This window comes from Mesoplodon densirostris, chromosome 12, assembly GCF_025265405.1.
Source record: "Mesoplodon densirostris isolate mMesDen1 chromosome 12, mMesDen1 primary haplotype, whole genome shotgun sequence".
Lineage (NCBI taxonomy): Eukaryota > Metazoa > Chordata > Mammalia > Artiodactyla > Ziphiidae > Mesoplodon > Mesoplodon densirostris.
In genome coordinates this window covers 44,296,022-44,315,431 of record NC_082672.1, presented here as the reverse complement: position 1 = coordinate 44,315,431, position 19,410 = coordinate 44,296,022, and the positions used below count along the sequence as shown (strand labels likewise).

Genomic DNA, 19,410 nt, shown 5'->3' with positions numbered 1-19,410 from the left:
AAAGAGAGGTTCGATAAGGGGTTGTAGCCCTAGCTTGAGGACATCTGAGGAGGATGGGAAGGCAGATCCAACAGGGGGATCAGATCAGGATCTAGCTTAAGGATGGCACCCACTAGAGCAGAGCAGATAAGCAGGCTGGAGCAGGGGTTGGAGCCAACACACTACGGGATAGGATAGCAGCTTAGCTGGATCAGAAGACTGGTCATATATAGAGAGATTATGATAATAGAGGCCAGCTTCTTATTCTTAGAAAATGGAGATATACATATGAAAAGGAGAAAAGCCAGAATAATCTTGTGGTATTAGATCTGAAGTAGAGGTATCAATGTGAACTCATGGCTTTCATCATAAAGAGATAGATATAGAAAAAAATGTATATGTAAATATATGTGTATGTATGTTATGTGTCCTCTTAGGGGCCTGAGAGCAGTGACACATCTGTACTAACAAGATGAGCACACCAAATGCATAAATCTTGGTTTTTAAACACTATTCTCCACCACGTAGAGTTAACAGGTTCTTGAAGAAATGGCTAATTCCAGGGCTGGGACTGAGAAAAAAATAAGATGAACCCAGAAAGTAATGAGTGCTCAAAGAATAGAGAAATGTCAAAAGGACACAGAAGTCCACTTGAAGGGACTCCTATTGCTTAAACCTGGGATGATTTGAGCATTGAAATAAATTGTAGTAATATAACTTATTGAATAAAATAGGAATCCATGAGTCCACACTAAAATAAGTAGATAGATCAATAGATAGAAAAGACACATAGTTGAAGTGATAGTATTAGAAAATCATCATGGGCAACAATACTAATAATTATTAATAATTCAGACAATAAATATCAAGATATGCTAAAACTCGTGGTGAAAGCAGATTAAGTAATGGGATTTTACATGGTCTAAAAGTAGTATTTCTTCACAAAACAATTATAAAGGGAAAAACAGTAATGTTAAAGTGAAGAAATCTGGGAGACACCATCTTAAGTGACCAGAGGCCAGTGCCACTATAATGGACAAAATAGATACCATATGCCATCCAATACTATGTAATGAAAAGACTATATAGCATTTGTGACATCTCAGCCAAAAGCATATAACTTGGTCTTAATCACTGAACAACAACAAAAAAAAACAAATAACTAGCTTGTGATTGTCAAAGGGAAAACTAAGGAACTGTTTTGAGTTGAAAGAGACTAGAGAGACATGGGTGCAACACATGATTCTGGGTTAGATTCTTTGTTATAGGAATATTACTGAGATAATTAGTAAAACTTGAATGGGATCTCTGGGTAGAGAGTATGCAAGAATTTTCTGTACAATTTTTGCAAATTTTCTGTAACTTTTAGTATAGTATGTAAGTTCATATTTTTATTACTTTTAGGCACAATGATTATAAAGTTGTATCACCTGCATTAAGAGCAGTTGGTAATATTGTGACTGGTGATGATATACAAACACAGGTGAGTTCAGACTTTAATGTGATGAACTGGTGACATAATGAACTTTAAGAAGTTTATCATGTTTCATATCACTTGATTACATATTAATCAAGATGTTAGCATTACCATAATTATGCAGGCATCTACGGTGTGACAGTAAGCATATTTTTTTTTTTTTTTTTTTTTTTTTTTGCGTTACGCGGGCCTCTCACTGTTGTGGCCTCTCCCGTTGTGGAGCACAGGCTCCGGACGTGCAGGCTCAGCGGCCATGGCTCACGGGCCCAGCCGCTCCGCGGCATGTGGGATCCTCCCAGACCGGGGCACGAACCTGCGTCCCCTGCATCGGCAGGCGGACTCCCAACCACTGCGCCACCAGGGAGGCCCCAGCATATTTTTGATAGTAAGCAATTCATCTCAGATACCTCTATCTGAAAGCACTATCCTAGACCTACATCGATGTAAAGAAGTACAAGATAGGAGTTCGGCTCTTCAGGGGTTTACAGTTCAATTGAGGAGAAAATATATATTGAAACAAAGCAAATTACCTGAGGTAGTATGTTTGCTGAGAACTGATTTGTCAGTAAATAGTATAAAAATTTTAAAAAGAGATCAGTGTGCTGAGAAATCTTTGTAGATTCCATAAAGGAGTTGGAACTAAAGCTAAATCTTATAAGTGGAGAAGAATTTCAGCAGACTAGAAGAAATTCATGTGACTGTAGGTACAGAGACAGACGTGTGAGTTATGTTTAAGAAGCGTTAAACTTGACTGGTAAAGAAACTGCTAGTGAGATGGTGATTGATTATAAATAGGTTAAAAGTGGGGTTGGAGGCCTCCCTGGTGGCGCAAGTGGTTGAGAGTCCGCCTGCCGATGCAGGGGATACGGGTTCGTGCCCCGGTCTGGGAGGATCCCATATGCCGCGGAGCGGCTGGGCCTGTGAGCCATGGCCGCTGAGCCTGCGCGTCCGGAGCCTGCGCGTCCGGAGCCTGTGCTCCGCGACGGCGGAGGCCACAACAGTGAGAGGCCCGCATACCGCAAAAGGAAAAAAAAAAAAAAAAAAAAAAAAAAAAGTGGGGTTGGAAATGGAAGGGCCTTTTATAGTAAATTGTAGACTGATTATGAGAATGGAAGGAAGGATAGCAAGGAAACATTTCCAGATTAGTAACTCACTCTGTGTGTGTGTGTGTCTTTGTCTGCCTTTGTCTGCCTGTCTTGGAGGATGGTGAGGTGTCAAAAACAAAAGGTGTGTTGTCAGATTGACTTCAGATGTGGGGTGGTCTTTCTTGAAGACAGAAGCTTAAACTCTGAAACATTAAATCCTCCTTTGTTTGCCATCATAAAGTAACCTTTTTATTCTAATCTACATTCTTTCAGTTTTAATATTTTAAAGTCATATTTAGGTACTTATTTAGGTACTTTAGTTATCAAACAGTAGATCTTTAGAAATTGATAGTTATTAATTTAAAATAGCTCTTTAAAATAAAATGCACTTCTAAACATACACTGTTTTCAGCAGAATTTTGGTGCACTGCTTCATATGTTTTTCACCAAGTAAACTTAATGTAAATCATTGTGGGTACTGTGAAAATGGAACATAGTTAACCTTGCCATGGAATAACGAATGTAAAGAGACAAAGCAAACTATACTTACTTAGAAAAGGAAAATGGAAAATGGAACAGTAAAAATTTTAATGAAACAAACAGACTTATACACATTAAGGTTTCGTAACAGTTATGGAATTAGATACTTTCAGACTGTTTGAGATATGTTGATAGATAGATATATTTTTCCCTGTATATTTTTTTCATTTGGCAAAACTTAGAGGATGGTTGTTGACCAATCACTAAATCTCTCTTCAAATAGTTGTATCAGTCGAACTCTGAATGTATTTGTAAACTTGAAGGACACGCCTCTGAATACGCTGCTTTTATTTGCAGATGAGTGGATTGAGAACAGGGCACTTCACTACACCAACATTGAACAACTTTTGGCAAATTGGGAGGGTAGAAGACAGCAAGTGCTTAAGTTTTACTTTGAGAGGAATTGCTTTTTTCTTTTTTCTCAATGCAGTTAATGATTTTTAATGCAGAATGATTTTTGTGTTTCTAAATAGTATTTTTTTGAAGTTTTGAATTTTATTTTTTATACAGCAGTTTCTTATTAGTTATCTATTATATACATATTAGTGTATCTATGTCAATCCCAATCTCCCAGTTCATCCCACCACCACTACCACCCTCGCTTTCCCCCCTTGGTGTCCATACGTTTGTTGTATACATCTGTGTCTCTATTTCTGCCCTGCAAACCGGTTCATCTGTACCAAATAATTAGTATATTTTTGTGTAGTTTTTCTCCAATAAAACTTTCTATTTCCATTTTTGTTGTTGTTTGTTTTAGGTAATTTTGAATTGCTTTGCATTACCCTATCTCTTACACTTATTGTGTAGCTCAAAGGAGTCAATCAGAAAAGAAGCCTGCTGGACTGTTTCAAACATCACTGCTGGAAATAGAGTTCAGATTCAGGTAAATACCTTTCAGATCTGAAAAAAACAGGAAGATCTCAGGAGTCATTTTGGACGAAAGTCAGCATTTTATCGGTGATTTTTTTTAGTGAGTTACTAAAAAAACGTTCTTAAAAGATTCTTGAAAAGTGTTTTAAAGAACTGGACTTTCCTCCTTTAAAATAATAACATTTACTTTTACTAGGCATTCTAGTACGGTGCCTGACACATAACATTTAGTCTTTAAAAAGGGATTGAATTTCATTAGGCTTAAATATAAGTTAGGCAATGATCTTCCTCTCAAAGTTTTTAAATAATGATTTATTAGTGTCCCATCAAGCTCCTTGAGTCAGTGATTACTAATGCATTTTGATCAATCATATGCTGGTGCTTTATCATCTTTAAAATTTATATTCTGCTAACATATTCTCCAGTCTTAAAAAGAAAGTATGTGAAAGTTTGTTGGAAGATTGGAAATAAAAATATTTCCAAAGGTGTTTCCAAAAAGTCTGACATTTTAAAGCCAACAAGTTTCAAAATTCATCTACTTCCTAATATTTTTAAAATAGTATTTGTATTGATTATGATTATTTTTTTCTCCTCAGGCTGTTATAGATGCAAATATTTTTCCTATATTAATCGATATTCTTCAGAAAGCAGAGTTTCGCACCAGGAAAGAAGCAGCTTGGGCAATAACTAATGCGACATCAGGAGGCACTCCAGAACAGATAAGGTGTGAAACAGATTTTTTAAACTGTTTAACAAATGTAAATAGGACAAAATTTCAAATAATACATATTTTTTATTTGTTGATGAAACTAAAACATTATTTCTAAGTTAGTTTCATAAGCATTTCTAATATGAAATGACAGCATTTGTTATATCAGTTATTCATTCACAGTGGTTTATTTTTTTCATTTAAAGTATAATTAACATCATTCTCCTTGGCAGACTACTTATGAAAAATCAGAGGTTAAAAAAATCTGAAGAAGAAGCCTGTGTTAATTTGAAAAATATACTATCAGAGGCATTAAGTATTTTTTAGGCCATTAAAATCACATGCATGTAATTTTATAAAATGGCTAATAAATTTAAATATCCACTTATTTAAAATAAAATTGAAATAGACATTCCTAATTGGTTGTTAGCTTTACCTATGGATAGTATCTCACTTGTATTTTTCCATAAATTATTCTTTTTTTTTTTTTAGGATAGCTTTTTGATTCTAGCCTTTTATTGTTTATTTATTTGTTTCTTTTACTAACAATATAAATAATAGCTATATGGGCTTTGAAGTCAGCCTGCTTTCAAATCCTGTTCCTTCAGTAAAAGATGTGTGACCTTTACAAAGTCATTTAGTCTCTCTAATCCAGTTTTCTTCATTTTTTAAATGGATTCAATAATGGATAGTACCTTGTGGTAGTATGTTGACAATTAAATGTAATTCATACATTTAAAGTGCTTTAGCATGGTGCCTAAACATTAAGGTCTGTACTAAGATTAGCTATTATCATTAGTATAATTTATTATAATTTTTGTTATCACTTCCTAAATCTCTTTTCATCTTCTGCGTTCACTCTTTTTTTTTTTTTTTGGTTGCACCTTGTAGCTTTCGGGATCTTAGTTCCCCAACCAGGGGTGGAACCCATGCCCTCTGCAGTGGAAGCACAGAATCCTAATCACTGGATCGCCAGGGAATTCTCTGCTTTCACTCTTTTTTCCTTGATAGCAAAATTCTACTTTACAATTCTATAAAAGCCTGACTTCCTACAGAATCTTCTTGTTCTGAGGATCCCTTCATGAAACTCGGGACTTTTTAGGTTTCTTGAAGTGACTATTTAGGAAATATTTTCTAATGCATATTTGATTTATTTCTTAATTTATAAAACAAGAAGTCAGGCTGCTATACCATTTTACAAATCACGTAGAGGATTTTGAAATCTACTTATTGGGAGATCATTGTCTATTATTGCCTTCATTTGTACTGTTATCTTCTTTTCTCAGATTCATATCTCTACATGTTGATAACATCTGTCTCTGCTTTTTATTTTCCATTCCTCTTCTTTGATTTAATTAGTATTATTTCCATTTCATTTGTGTCATGAATACAAGCAGTAATAAAACAAGGTCTTTCATTTGTTCTAACTTGTATTTTTTTTAATGCTGGTGTTACTTTTATCTGCTTAGGGGCCCAAAGTTTGTCCACCTATAAACAGTTGTATTTTTTTCAATTTATTTTCGTCTTTGTGTCTGTTCTGTATATTATTCCTTAAAATGTATTAGTATGAATCAGGTGTCCAAACTGAGATCATTATTTTTCTAGCCAGTTTTCACCATTTCATTAACTCTACATATATGGGAAGAAGTCTTGATCTCACATAAGGTTCAGCATGCATATCACTAATATTTACTGAGTGCCAGTTGTTGTGCTAAGTCATTTCAATTATTGAGCATCAGCCGTGCATCAAATACTTTCAAGTATTTTATTTACTTTAACTTTATAACTCTGTGAGATAGTTATTCATTCAGCAATTATATTTGATCAGTCACAGTAATAATAGTATATGGCAAGTGAGTGCTCCAGTGAAGGTATGCACATTTAAAAAAGCCAGGGGGTGGGGGGATGGAAACTGTTACTGAATACCTGCAGTATTCTCACATCAACCTTCTGAGTTTGGTACTATTATTATTCCCACTTAAGATGTGCAAACTGAGGCACAGAGAAGTTACTCAAAAATCAAACAACTAATAAGGAGTGGAATTAGGACTTGAAGCCATGCAGCCTGGCTTTAGAGCATATTTAATATGGACTTCAGGACATGCTTAATGTGGACTTTTTGCCAAGTGAACAAATCAGTTACTTTAAGGAGCTAATAACAACTAGAAAAGGAAAAAAGCATTAGGAAATGAGTAGAATAGTTTTTGTGATCATTATTTATTAAAATTATTCACAACATGGCCTGTTTTGCTCCTAGAAGCCTTCTATGCTTCTGAAACATAGCAGATGTTTTAGAACATTAACTACAATTGTTTTTGTGGCAAATTTCCTGAAGTTTGATTTAGATGTCTCTTCTCCATCTTCATTTCTACCTACCCCCATATGACTCCATGTGTTTCATGGGCTAACTAACCATAAAAATCAAAATCAAAAATAAACCTTGAGCCCATTATTCTTAGTGCGCATATGCTATGCAAAAACAGGTGTAAGTACAAGTTTGCTTGCATGTATTTTTTTGTAATATTTGTAATACTATTTATTGCTAATTATGTTAAATTATGAAACTAGGAGAGTAAGAATTTTCAGGTTCCTATGTAAGTGAAGATTTAAATTTTTTTGATGTTTGAGATTGTATAGGAATACTTAATTGTTTATGTAGCATTTCGCTGAAGAATATTTTCATGTCATTGCTATAAATAATATTTATTTAAATCTTTTAAAATGTTTTTTCTGCACTTTTCTTTTTTTAATTACTCTGAAGGTATTTGGTAGCCTTAGGCTGCATTAAACCACTTTGTGACCTGTTGACTGTTATGGACTCTAAAATAGTCCAAGTGGCTTTAAATGGACTTGAAAATATTTTACGTCTTGGAGAACAAGAATGTAAGCAGAATGGAATAGGCATTAATCCATACTGTGCCCTCATTGAAGAAGCATATGGTAAGCAGTCAAAAATTTATAATTACTATCAACTTTTTAATCGAGATACAAGTGATATATTACATTGGTTTCATGTATATAACATAGTGATTCAATATTTGTATATACTGCAAAATGAGCATAATAATTTTAGTTCATGTCATGAAACATAGTTAAAAATTTTTTTCTTGTAATGAGAACTCTTCAAATTTACTCTCTTAGAAGCTTTCAAACATACAATACAGTATTATTAACTATAGTCCCCATTGCTGTACATTACTTCCCCAAAGCTTGTACAAACTAGAAGTTTGTGCCTTTTGGCAGCCCCTTTCACCCATATAATTCACCCCCCACCCGCTGCCTCTGGCAACCGCCAATCTGTCTGTGCCTGTGAGCTTGTTTTTTGTTTGTTTGTTTGTTTGTTTTTTTAGATTCTACATATAAGTGAGATTATACAGTATTTGTCTTTATCCTATGACTTGTTTCACTGACTGTAACACCCTCAGGGTCCATCCAGGTTGTTGCAAATGGCAAGATTTCCTTCTTTTTTCTATGGCTGAATAATATTCCACTGTGTGTGGAATGAATATATATATATATATAATGTTTATGTATATATATATATATATACATATACATTTTCTTATCCATTCATTCTTTGATGGATTCTTAGATTGCTCCCATGTCTGGGCTATTGCAAATAATGCTGAAGTGAACATGAGGGTTCATATATTTTTTGAGTTAGTGTTTTCATTTTCTTCAGATAAATGCCCAGAAGTAGAATTGCTGGATTATACAACACTTATATTTTTAATTTTTTGAGGAGCCTCTGTACTGTTTTCCATAGTGGTTGCATCAGTTTACATTCCCACCAACACTGCACAAGGGTTCCCTTTCTCCACATCCTTGCCAACACTTGTTATCTGGTCTTTTTCATAATAGTTATTCTAACAGGTGTAAGGTGATATCTTCTTGTGGTTTTGATTTGCATTTCCCTGATGATTAATGATGTTGAGCATCTTTTCATGTACCTGTTGGCCATCTGTGTATCTCCTTTGGAAAAATGCCCATTCAGATCTTCTGCCCATTTTTTAATTGGATAGTTTGGTTTTATGCTATTGAGTTGTATGAATTCTTTATATATTTTGCATATTAATCCCCTACCAGGTATATGATTTGCAAATACTTTCTCTCATTTCATAGGTTGTCTTTTCATATTGTTTGTTGATGTTTTCCTTTGCTGTGCAGAAGCTTTTTAGTGTGATGTGGTCCCACTTGTTTATCTTTGCTCTTGTGGTCTTTTCTTTTGGCATCAACTCCAAAATTCAAAAAACCATCACCAAGACCAATGTCGAGGAGCTTATCGCCTATATTTTCTTCTAGGAGTTTTATGGTTTCACATGTTACATTCAAGTCTTTAATCCATTTGGAGTTAGCTTTTGAGTATGGTGTAAGATAGTGGTCCAGTTTCATTCTTTTGCATGTAGCTATCATTTTCACAGCACCACTTATTGAAAAGACTGTCCTTTCCCCCCATTGCATATTCTTGGCTCCTTTGTCATAAATTAATTGACTATATATGTGTGGGTTTATTTCTGGGCTCTCTATTCTGTTCCACTGATCTGTTTATATGCCAATACTACACTGTTTTGGTTATTACAGCTTTATAATATAGTGTGTAAATCAGGGAGCATGATGCCTCCAGCTGTGTTCTTCTTTTTCAAGATTTCTTTGGCTATTTAGGTTCTTTTGTGGTTCTATACAAATTTAAGATTAATTGTTATATTTCTGTGAAAAATGCTGTTGGAATTTTGATGGAGATTGTATTGGATCTGTAGATTGCTTTGGATAGTATGAACATTTTAACAGTATTAATTCTTCTAATCCATGAGCACAGAATGTCTGTTTATGTGTGTCTTCTTCAGTTTCTTTCATCATAGTTTTCATTGTACAGGTCTTTCATGAACCTCCTTGGTTAAGTTTATTCCAAGGCATTTTATTCTTTTTGATGGAATTGCAAATGGGATTGTTTTCCTTATTTCTCTTTCTGATAGTTTGTTATTAGGGTATAGAAATGCAACAGATTTTTGTATATTGATTTTATATCTTGTGGCTTTACTGAATTCATTGATTAGTTATAACAGTTTTTTGGTGGGGTCTACAATTTTCTGTATATAATATGCCATCTGCAAATGGTGACAGTTTTACTTCTTCATTTCTGAATTGAATGACTTTTATTTCTTTTTATTGCCTAATTGCTCTGGCTAGGACTTCCATTACTATGTTGAATAAAAGTGATGAGAATGGACAATCTTGTCTTGTTCCTGATCTTCGAGGAAAAGCTTTCAGCTTTCCACTGTTGACTATGATGTTACCTGTGGGCTTGTCATATATGGCCTTTATTATGTTAAGGTACATTCACTATATACCCACTTTGTTGAGAGTTAGTTCTTAATTATCTACCATAGGCATTTCCCCCCTCTAATTCTATAAAAATATTTTGTGTAAAAGCAGTATAATATTTTTGATATCTTTTTTTTACAGTTACCCTTAATTCTATTATCCTAACAATTTCTTTTTATTATTTACCATCCTTTTTACATGGTCCTTATGCAGAATTAGTTTACATTGATATAATTGCAGTCCATGTATAGTTTGGTGTTCTACTTTTAACATTTTGGAGAAATTTTACATTTTCTCCAAACAATACATAATTTCTATGATTTGCATAATTTTCTGTGATTTGCAATAGCCACATAATGTTATAAAAAGAGAATGTTGCATGCTGTTTTAGCCATATTAAGTGGGGTTTTAGCCACACTCTTGTAGTTGACCATTAGTTTGTTTCCAATTCGTTATGTACTTTACATATGCCAAAATAAACATCTTTCTGGTGCTTATTTTAAAATATTTTTATTAAAATTATATTATTAATATATTTTAATATTTATAATATACAAATATACAAAATAATAATATACAAATAATACAAAATATAATATTAATATTTTTTTTCTGTTGAGTTAATATTTGGGGATAAAATTTCAGGAATATTATTGCTGAGCTTGGGCACAAACTTCTTTTTAAGTTTTTCATATGTTTCTCATTTTGCTTTCTGAAGGCATGTTACTCGGCAGTGTCACTGCCTCTTACTTGTTTTGTTGATTTTGCTAATTTAGCCAATGTAAAATGGTACCACCAAGTTGCTTTTATGTGTTTCTTGTTTCATTTCATGTAGAAAGTGGTGTGTATTTTCTGTGTGTTAGTGTATTTCCTTATCTCAATTACATCTTTATTATACTTTGTCCAGTTACCAACTCGTCTTTTTTTTGGTAAAATATTTTAATACAGCTTTTCTCCCATCCTTTTTACCTTTTTTTGCGGTACGCGGGGCTCTCACTGCTGTGGCCTCTCCCGTTGCGGAGCACAGGCTCCGGATGCGCAGGCTCAGCGGCCATGGCTCACGGGCCCAGGCGCTCTGCGGCATGTGGGATCTTCCCGGACCGGGGCACGAACCCGTGTCCCCTGCATCGGCAGGCAGACTCTCAACCACTGCGCCACCAGGGAAGCCCCCTTTTTGCCTTTTTAATTTAATGAGATAAACCGTGTTCTTTTTTTTTTGCGGTACGCGGGCCTCTCACTGCCGCAGCCTCTCCCACTGCGGAGCACAGGCTCCGGACGCGCAGGCTCAGCGGCCATGGCTCACGGGCCCAGCCGCTCGGCGGCGTGCGGGATCCCCCCAGACCGGGGCACGAACCCGTGTCCCCCGCATCGGCAGGCGGACTCTCAACCACTGCGCCACCAGGGAAGCCCCAAACCATGTTCTTTTATAATTAATAAATGGTTCAGCCTAATATTCTATTCCTTCAAAGTTTATAAAGTCATTGTCCTCACAGAGATTTGATGAAAATTATTTTATTTATTGGCTAGATTTTTCTGATTGGAGTCTTAAAATATTTAACTTAACTCACATGGAATTTATTTTAGGATAACACATGAATCTAAATCAGTATTTTTTCCTCTCAATATATTTCCATTAAATATTCACTTTCTGTCTTAAGCCCTATTATATTATATAGTTGAGTCAAGCTTTTATTTGTGATTCTTGAACCAAGCCTGGGAGACCACTTTGCCTTTATTTCAAATTATATAATGTCAATGGTTAAAACATCATATAAATAAAAGATATCAATCACTGATTTAAGAATATTTCCTTACTACAATCATTATTTTAATCCCAAGTTATACTAGAGTTTAGGCTATTCTATGATTGTATATAGATATGACTACTTTGCTTATTCCTTATATCCTGCAATCATATAATTGAAGAGGTTTATCTGTAATAAGTGAAAAGGATTTTTAGCATCACCCAGACTTATATGTAGATTATTTTCTTGTAAGCAATAAAATAGAGCACTGTAGATTCTCCTTATACTATCGAAATGAGCTTTTTCAGTTTCACTTATAGGCTGTATTGGATTTGCAAATAGTATTCATTTATCCTTATTGATACCTTTTGGCTCATTCTGTGAGAGAACTTGTGTGGTAGCTTGCTTGTATTTTAGTTTTTTAATTTTTATTTTGTTGCTTTCCCTTTTTGTGCTTTTTATTTAGCACAATTACTCTGGAAACAACTTGTGGAGTTACATAATGTAAAACTGTCATTTTAAAATTCAGAAACTAAAGTACAGAGGAACCAAACTTATTTGGGAAAAATCACACAACTAGAAGGGTGGAGTCTATGATCTTCCTACTCCCCAGCCTGTGCTTATTCTTCATACCACATTGTGCCATTCTTTCATTCTTGAAGTATAGGGCATAAGTGTTGGCTATCAGTATGTGCAAAAATTAGATAAAAGTTATGATATCACTTATATGTAGAATCTAAAAAATACTACAAACTAGTGAATATAATAAAAAAGACGCAGACTCTTATAAACTAGTGGTTACCTGTGGGGTTGTGGAGTGAGAGGTACAAACTATTGGGTGTAAGATAGGCTCAAGGATGTGTTATACAGCACAGGGAATATAGCCAATATTTTGTAATAACTGTAAATGGAAAGTAACCTTTAAAAATTATATTTTAATCTTTTAATTAGATAAAAATAACAGTCCAACTGCCAGTGGACTGATGGATGCTATTGATTCATTATTTTGACTTAAATATATGTTGAAATTTGAGTAACAACTTTGTTTTTGTACATATGCTTTGCATTAATAGGCCTGTATAAAATCGAATTTCTGCAAAGCCATGAAAATCAGGAAATTTACCAAAAGGCTTTTGATCTGATTGAACATTACTTTGGTGTAGAAGATGACGACTCCAATATTGTACCTCAAGTGGATGAAAACCAACAACAGTTTGTATTTCAGCAGCAGGAAGCACCAATGGAAGGGTTTCAACTTTAACTTGGTAGGAGGAAAAATTAATGGCTAAAAAGGGTAGCTTCAGATATCTCCCCTTTCTTGAAATGTCATTAGGAATATTTGATGTGTTTTTATGTAGAACAAAAAAGAAAGACGTTAATGCACTTTTAAAAAGCAAAACAAAACAAAAGTTTCCATCCATATACAACCTTTTATTATAGTTTTGTTGTTATTTTGGTGTGCCTGTATATATGTCTTTCATTGTTTTATCTTTTTTTGTATCTATTTGTGAACAGTTAAATACATTATGAGATTATTTAATAATATAAGCCTGAAAAGGAAAACTTTAGTAAAGTATTACAATAATGGTTCTGAATTTTTCTAGCATTCTTGGAAACTGCACATTAGCAGTACAGCTGTTGATAATTGCATTTTGGCAGTAAGTTTGACATGCCCATTCTTTACTAAATCTACCTCTCAAAGCAAAAACAAAAGAGCTTCAGAAGCATGAAACAGAGAAAAAGCTAAATTAGAATGTGAAAATAACTATTACCTTAAATTAGAAATCACTGTGCTATAGGTTATACTTTCCAAAAAAAAAAAAATTACAACAGAATACCTGTAAAAGTCACTTATAAAATACAGAAGAAATATTGTACTGATAATCAATTAAAATGTGGCAATTGTGAAGAGAGAAGCTGTTCTTCATGTTGAACACATTAAAATGATTATACAACATTTAAATGTTTGTGTTTTTAACATATAAATGCTATTATATTAGTATATTTTGTATTTTGACCAAATATGCTAACATTTTTGAAATAGTGTTTTATTATCTTTTCACTGCTCATTTTAAAGAGCATCATGATAGAGATGCCATCATGAATCTAAAGTAGTGCTGCATAGCAAAAATAATACTGTATTCCTTTCTCTGATTTTTCAGAGCAGTAATTGAAAAGTTTCACTTTCTATGTAATAATTAACTTAGGTACTTGAATGGCAAAATTCTCCTGAAGAAATCACCTTGTTATGTGTTAAATTTTATTAAATGCACTTAATGGTTTGGACACAAAAGGATGATATTCATGAAAATTACTAAGGATTCTTTAATTGGTTGCACCCTATATTAGGATTTTTTTCCCCCTTTGGTGATCCTCAGAGGGTCAAACTGCTGCTTGTTAATGAACCATCGTATTAGATTACATTTGTATCAGATTCGTCAATATAATGTATGTGTTTATGTATTAACAGCAAAAACCTCTTCATACTGTGAAACTTTAAAAAAAAGTTTCAATAGAAAATTATATATATATATTTATTTACAGATACATATGTATGTGTGTATCTGTGTGTTTTTCTCACAGTACTATACTTGATAGTTTTCTAAGCAGATATGGTACTGTTGAATCAGTCTTTTCATTATTATAGTTATGTGCAGGCTATTTACGTTTCCAATTGTATACCTAAAATACTTGTTTAAAAATTAGTTTACTGATGTTTTAAGATGGGAACTAAAAGCATTTTTGATATGATTCATAGTCTATTCTGTAAAGAAAGATTTCATTTATGATAGCATTTATAATGTTTCTGCTGGAAATCAGAGGTATGTTACAAGAAGAAAATGTATATAGGAGTACTTTTAAATAGTATGACACTTTGTAAATTAAATATCATGAAACTAAGCTTTTGGCAAGACACTTAAAAACCTACAAGCTATAGAATACAGGTTTAAATGGTGTCCACAATGCTGACTGCATCTGCCAAACCTCTTTTATATTGTTAAGTAGAAGATTGTATCTGTGCCCTTTTTATTGTAGTAGAAGTTATGAAGTTCAGTATATGGATATTCAAAAGAACAGGGTAGTTATATTAAAGATCACCAAATTGATGGTGAATTTATCAGATAAACACTTTTTTGTGATGCAGATAGTCTAAGTATCAGGTGACAGGGTGTTCCACTCTTTCTAATCAATTGAACTTGTTAATGCAGCGTAATTCATAAACTAACCAGCTGTGCCTACTTTTTTTTTTGAGGACCCTGTAGTCACATTAATAAATCTCTAAGCTAAGTCTTTCAAACAAAATAGTTCTTACAGAAGGAAAAATAATAGAAATAATAGAATGACCTTTGAGGGGAGGATTTTTAAATTTTTGCCAGTGAAACAAGCATTATATCTCTAAGTATAGAATTTGACCATATTTTAAGCTTTATATATAAAATTATATTTAATTCATTGGATCTGTTACTTGGGTAATTAATTTGATTAGATTTGAATGCAAGGGGTAATATGTAATAGTTGGTGTGGTGATGACTTTATTGAACCAATACTAGCAAATACTTTGTTCCTAAAAATTTTTTTAATATGACTACTCTTTTCAAATGTACTATTTTAAATGCTCCAAAATGTATTTTCATTAATCTTCACTGACCCTTGTGGGAAAAATTTTCTTTTTTCAACTTGCTTTCCTAAGATTTATTATATTTTAATCCGAGAGAAACTGTGCCAAAAAACAAAAGGAAAACATGTTGTAAGAGGGCAATGCATGCAACATTAATGTAAAAATCAAGTGAGTACTTGAAAGAGTCCTTTACATTTATTTAATTAAATTCGGTATTTTATTTTTGTCTGAATTTGAATTTTTACTAGCTAATCTATGCAATTATGCTTACTTGTTTTATATTTGTAAGTACTTGACTCAATGCCCTGGAGTTTTTTTTACTCTAAGTTTTATTTTGAAAATTGTTACTAGAACTTAATTTTTAGTGTCATTTTGTTCACTTGCTGGTAGCACTAGAACAAGAAAGCAAAAAATAAAAACCAAAAAAAAGTGATAAAATCCGTTGGCACAGAAACAGCATATCATTTGGTAACTGTAAAACCTATTTGCAGATAAAGATTGATTTTTTTGGATAAAGGACTTTTGTTGGACAAAGCATTACCTTTGCCTTCATATTTTTTTTTCTCTCAAGAAGGAGCATTATGGAAAAAGTAATTATAATACAAAGTCTTAGTGGATTTTTGTTGCTGTTCTAAATTCAGCAATCTACTGGCTGCTTTGTGAAACTGTGAAATCAAAGTAATTGTTGTTAACCTTTACTCATTTTAGTTCAGAGCATTACTGTTTTATGAAATGTAACATATTAGGAGCCAATATGATGGATCTCTAAAAGGATAATGCATCTTTAAATTCTAATTGGGAAGTGGGATGAGGGGAAGATATTCTTGCCAAACTAAATAAACCAACATTTGAGTAGTATGCAATATTATGAAATGTTACAGCACTATATTAAAAATAATAAAATACTATTTTACAGTTGCATTTATATAAGTGTATCTGTTTCATTTGTTTTCACTTATGATTGTATATGCCTAATAAAGCAAAAATAGATGCCCTGATTCATTAAAATTCCATCCCCTTTCTAAAACCAGTAAGATTTCATTGGTAGCATTATCTGATAAAGTAGTATGTTGCTTTTATTTTACAACTTGTATATTCAGCTGTAACGGGGAACATATCCAATTTATCTTTGTAGCTCAAGTCTTGGCAGTTAGTGGGACATTCACATATTTCAACTGAGATTATTTTTCCTTTTCTGTTATTTTAATGCAATACAATGCATTTATTTAAGGCTTAGAGTTTTAAACCTAATAAATAGGAGGGAATGTCTGATTTAACTTTCTTAATGTACTGTGAAACACAAAATCACACAGTAGCCAAGCTTAGGCCCTCCTAGCTTAGTGTTTTTATTTTTTTCTTCTTCCATTACCATGGTTTTCTGTTGTTCATTTTTTTGTGTGGGGGGGTGTTTGTTTGCTTTGGCTGGTGTCATTTCCTTCAGTATTTGAAACTATGTTAATCACAGAGTAGTGAAAGTAATTGGATCAATTATTTTTAGGGTTTCTTGCTCCCAGTAAAGTGGTTGGCAATTTTAGTGGGAAATGAATTCCTGAAAATGTATGAAAATATAATGTACAGGTCAAACAATAGATTTAAACACTAAGTGGAGTTCCTATCCCAGAAGTCCTTAAGTATACCCTTTAATTATGTGTTTGCTCAGTTGTATATTTGTTTTCATTTTTTTCCTTTCATATTTGAACAGTTTACCACTGAAATTAAATGAGCATATGATTCCCCCCTTTCAGGACATCTAATGATTTTCATGTTTGCTTCAGTAGTTTAAGTTTTAAGAGACACTTACATCATATCATTATTAGTAGCACTTTAATATTTCAATTTTCCATTCTGTTTTGAAATAAAAATTTCAAGTAGTTTCACTTGCAAGCACTGCTGTATAGCACTACCAGAACTAAAATGTTGATTGGGAGCAACCCCACCAAGTAAAGAGCTTGGAAAGTTCACTAGTTTATGCACAAATATTTAAATTTGGAAACAGTAGGCAGTTTAGGAAATTTAATGTGCAATTCCCCAAAGTACCTGTTATTTAAAAATTGGGAGTTTTAAACTTTGGACATTACTTTTGAGGGATCCCTCCTGTTCCCTTTCAGTTATGGTTGTTTTTTTTAACTGTTCTAAGAAAGCATGGCAACATTTAATATTCTTTGTTTAGGGTTTCAGCATGACTTCTGAGCATTCCATCTTTTGAATTGTTTTATTATAAAATATACAAAAAGAATAATGTGTAAGACACCTTGAATAATAACATGAACACCTGTATATTCACCATCCAGCTTAATTACTATCAGTCCCTTGTAGATATTACTCTGGATTTTATTTTATTTTTTTATTTTTATTTTTTTTAAAGGAGATTTTTGCCCTATAATTTCCTCTGCCGGCATTTTTTTTTTTTTTTTTTTATGTTCGGGGTAGGAGTTTATTAATTAATTAATTAATTTCTGCTGTGTTGGGTCTTCATTTCTGTGTGAGGGCTTTCTCTAGTTGTGGCAAGCGGGGGCCACTCTTCATCGCAGTGCGCAGGCCTCTCACTGTTGCGGTCTCTCTTGTTGCGGAGCAGAGGCTCCAGACGCACAGGCTCACTAGTCGTGGCTCACGGGTCCAGTCGCTCCGCGGCATGTGGGATCCTCCCAGACCAGGGCTCGAACCCGTGTCCCCTGCATTAGCAGGCAGACTCTCAACCACTGCGCCACCAGGGAAGCCCCTACTCTGGATTTTATTAATAATCCCTGTGCTTTTTCCTCAGTTTCATCTCATGTGTATGTATCCCTAAGAAATACAGATTCCCCTGCCTGTTTTCTAAATATGTAAACTGGAATATTTTTTGTATCTGTGGCTTTTTTGTTTTGGCTCAATGTTAACATTTTTTGAGGTTCATTCATATTGATGCATGTATCTGTGGTTTGTTCATTTTCCTTGCTGTATACTAATCCATTTTGTGACTACGTCATGATGTCTGATAGGGAAAGTTCTATTTTGCTTTTGTTCAGGATCGTCTTAGCTCTTTGCATTTCCATATAAATGTAGCATTTACTTGTTTAATTCCATGAAAAGCCCCTTAGGGATTTTGGATGAAATTACATGTAATCCATAGGACAATTTTGGAGGAATTAACATCTTAATGATACTAACTCTCCTATCCATGAACAAGTTATATAGCTCACCATGTATTTAGATCTTCCGTACTGTATTTCAACAAAATTTTATAATTGTCTTCATAAATGTTATCAACAAATAATAATCTATAATAGGAATAGAAAAGAGTTTTATTTAAGGCAAACTGAGGACAGTTATTTGCTAAAATAATATTTTGGACATTGGATTAAGTAAAATATTCTATTAAAATTAATTTCACTGATTATTTTGACTTTTTAACATGGCTATTAGAAACGAATTACATATATGGCATTATTTTTCTATTCATTGACAGTGGTATAAGAAGCTTAATACAGTAAACTTCCTTTTTCTCCCTCTCTGCCTTTGTGCTACTGTCAGATTTTTCTACATGTTATAAACTCCACAATGCATTTTTTAAAAATTTTGCTTTAAACAGTCAACTATTTTTAAAAGGTTTAAACAAATTATAAAGGTTTTTAAAAATATATTTGCCCACATAGTTACCATTTCTACTATTCTTCAGTTCTTTGTGTAGATCTAGATTTCTATCTGATATCATTTTCCTTCTGCATGAAGGACTTATATTTTTGTATTTTAAGTTGCTGGTGATCAATTGTTAGCTTTTGTATGCCAACATAAACCTTTATTTCACCTTCATTTTTAAAAGATATTTCTATTGGGTATAGAATTCCAAACACATTTTGTTCTTTCAAGATGTTGCCCCCACTGTCATCTTACTTGCTTTGTTTCTGACAAGAAGTTTGCTATCATTCTTAATCGTTGTTCCTTTGTGCATAATGTTAACTTTTCTCTGCTTTAAAAAATTTTTTCTTTATCACTGATTTTAAGCAATTTGATTATGATGTAACTTGGTATGCCTTTTTTTCATGTTTCTTGTTCTTGCAGTTAGCTGAGCCTCTTGGGTTTGTGAG

At 33.3% G+C, this 19,410-nt stretch overlaps 1 protein-coding gene across 1 annotated transcript in view; it reads left to right on the top strand.

Moving 5' to 3' along the window:
* The window catches only part of KPNA5 (karyopherin subunit alpha 5), a 39,195-nt gene extending 26,011 nt beyond the window's left edge, over nucleotides 1–13,184 (top strand). Inside the window, exons 10-14 of the mRNA XM_060114495.1 lie at nucleotides 1,384–1,462; nucleotides 3,839–3,964; nucleotides 4,548–4,675; nucleotides 7,422–7,600; nucleotides 12,801–13,184. Of these exons, the coding sequence (XP_059970478.1) occupies nucleotides 1,384–1,462; nucleotides 3,839–3,964; nucleotides 4,548–4,675; nucleotides 7,422–7,600; nucleotides 12,801–12,988 (700 nt within the window). The 3' untranslated portion in view covers nucleotides 12,989–13,184. The remainder of the gene's footprint in view (nucleotides 1–1,383; nucleotides 1,463–3,838; nucleotides 3,965–4,547; nucleotides 4,676–7,421; nucleotides 7,601–12,800) is intronic.
* The last annotated feature ends 6,226 nt before the right edge of the window (nucleotides 13,185–19,410 follow it).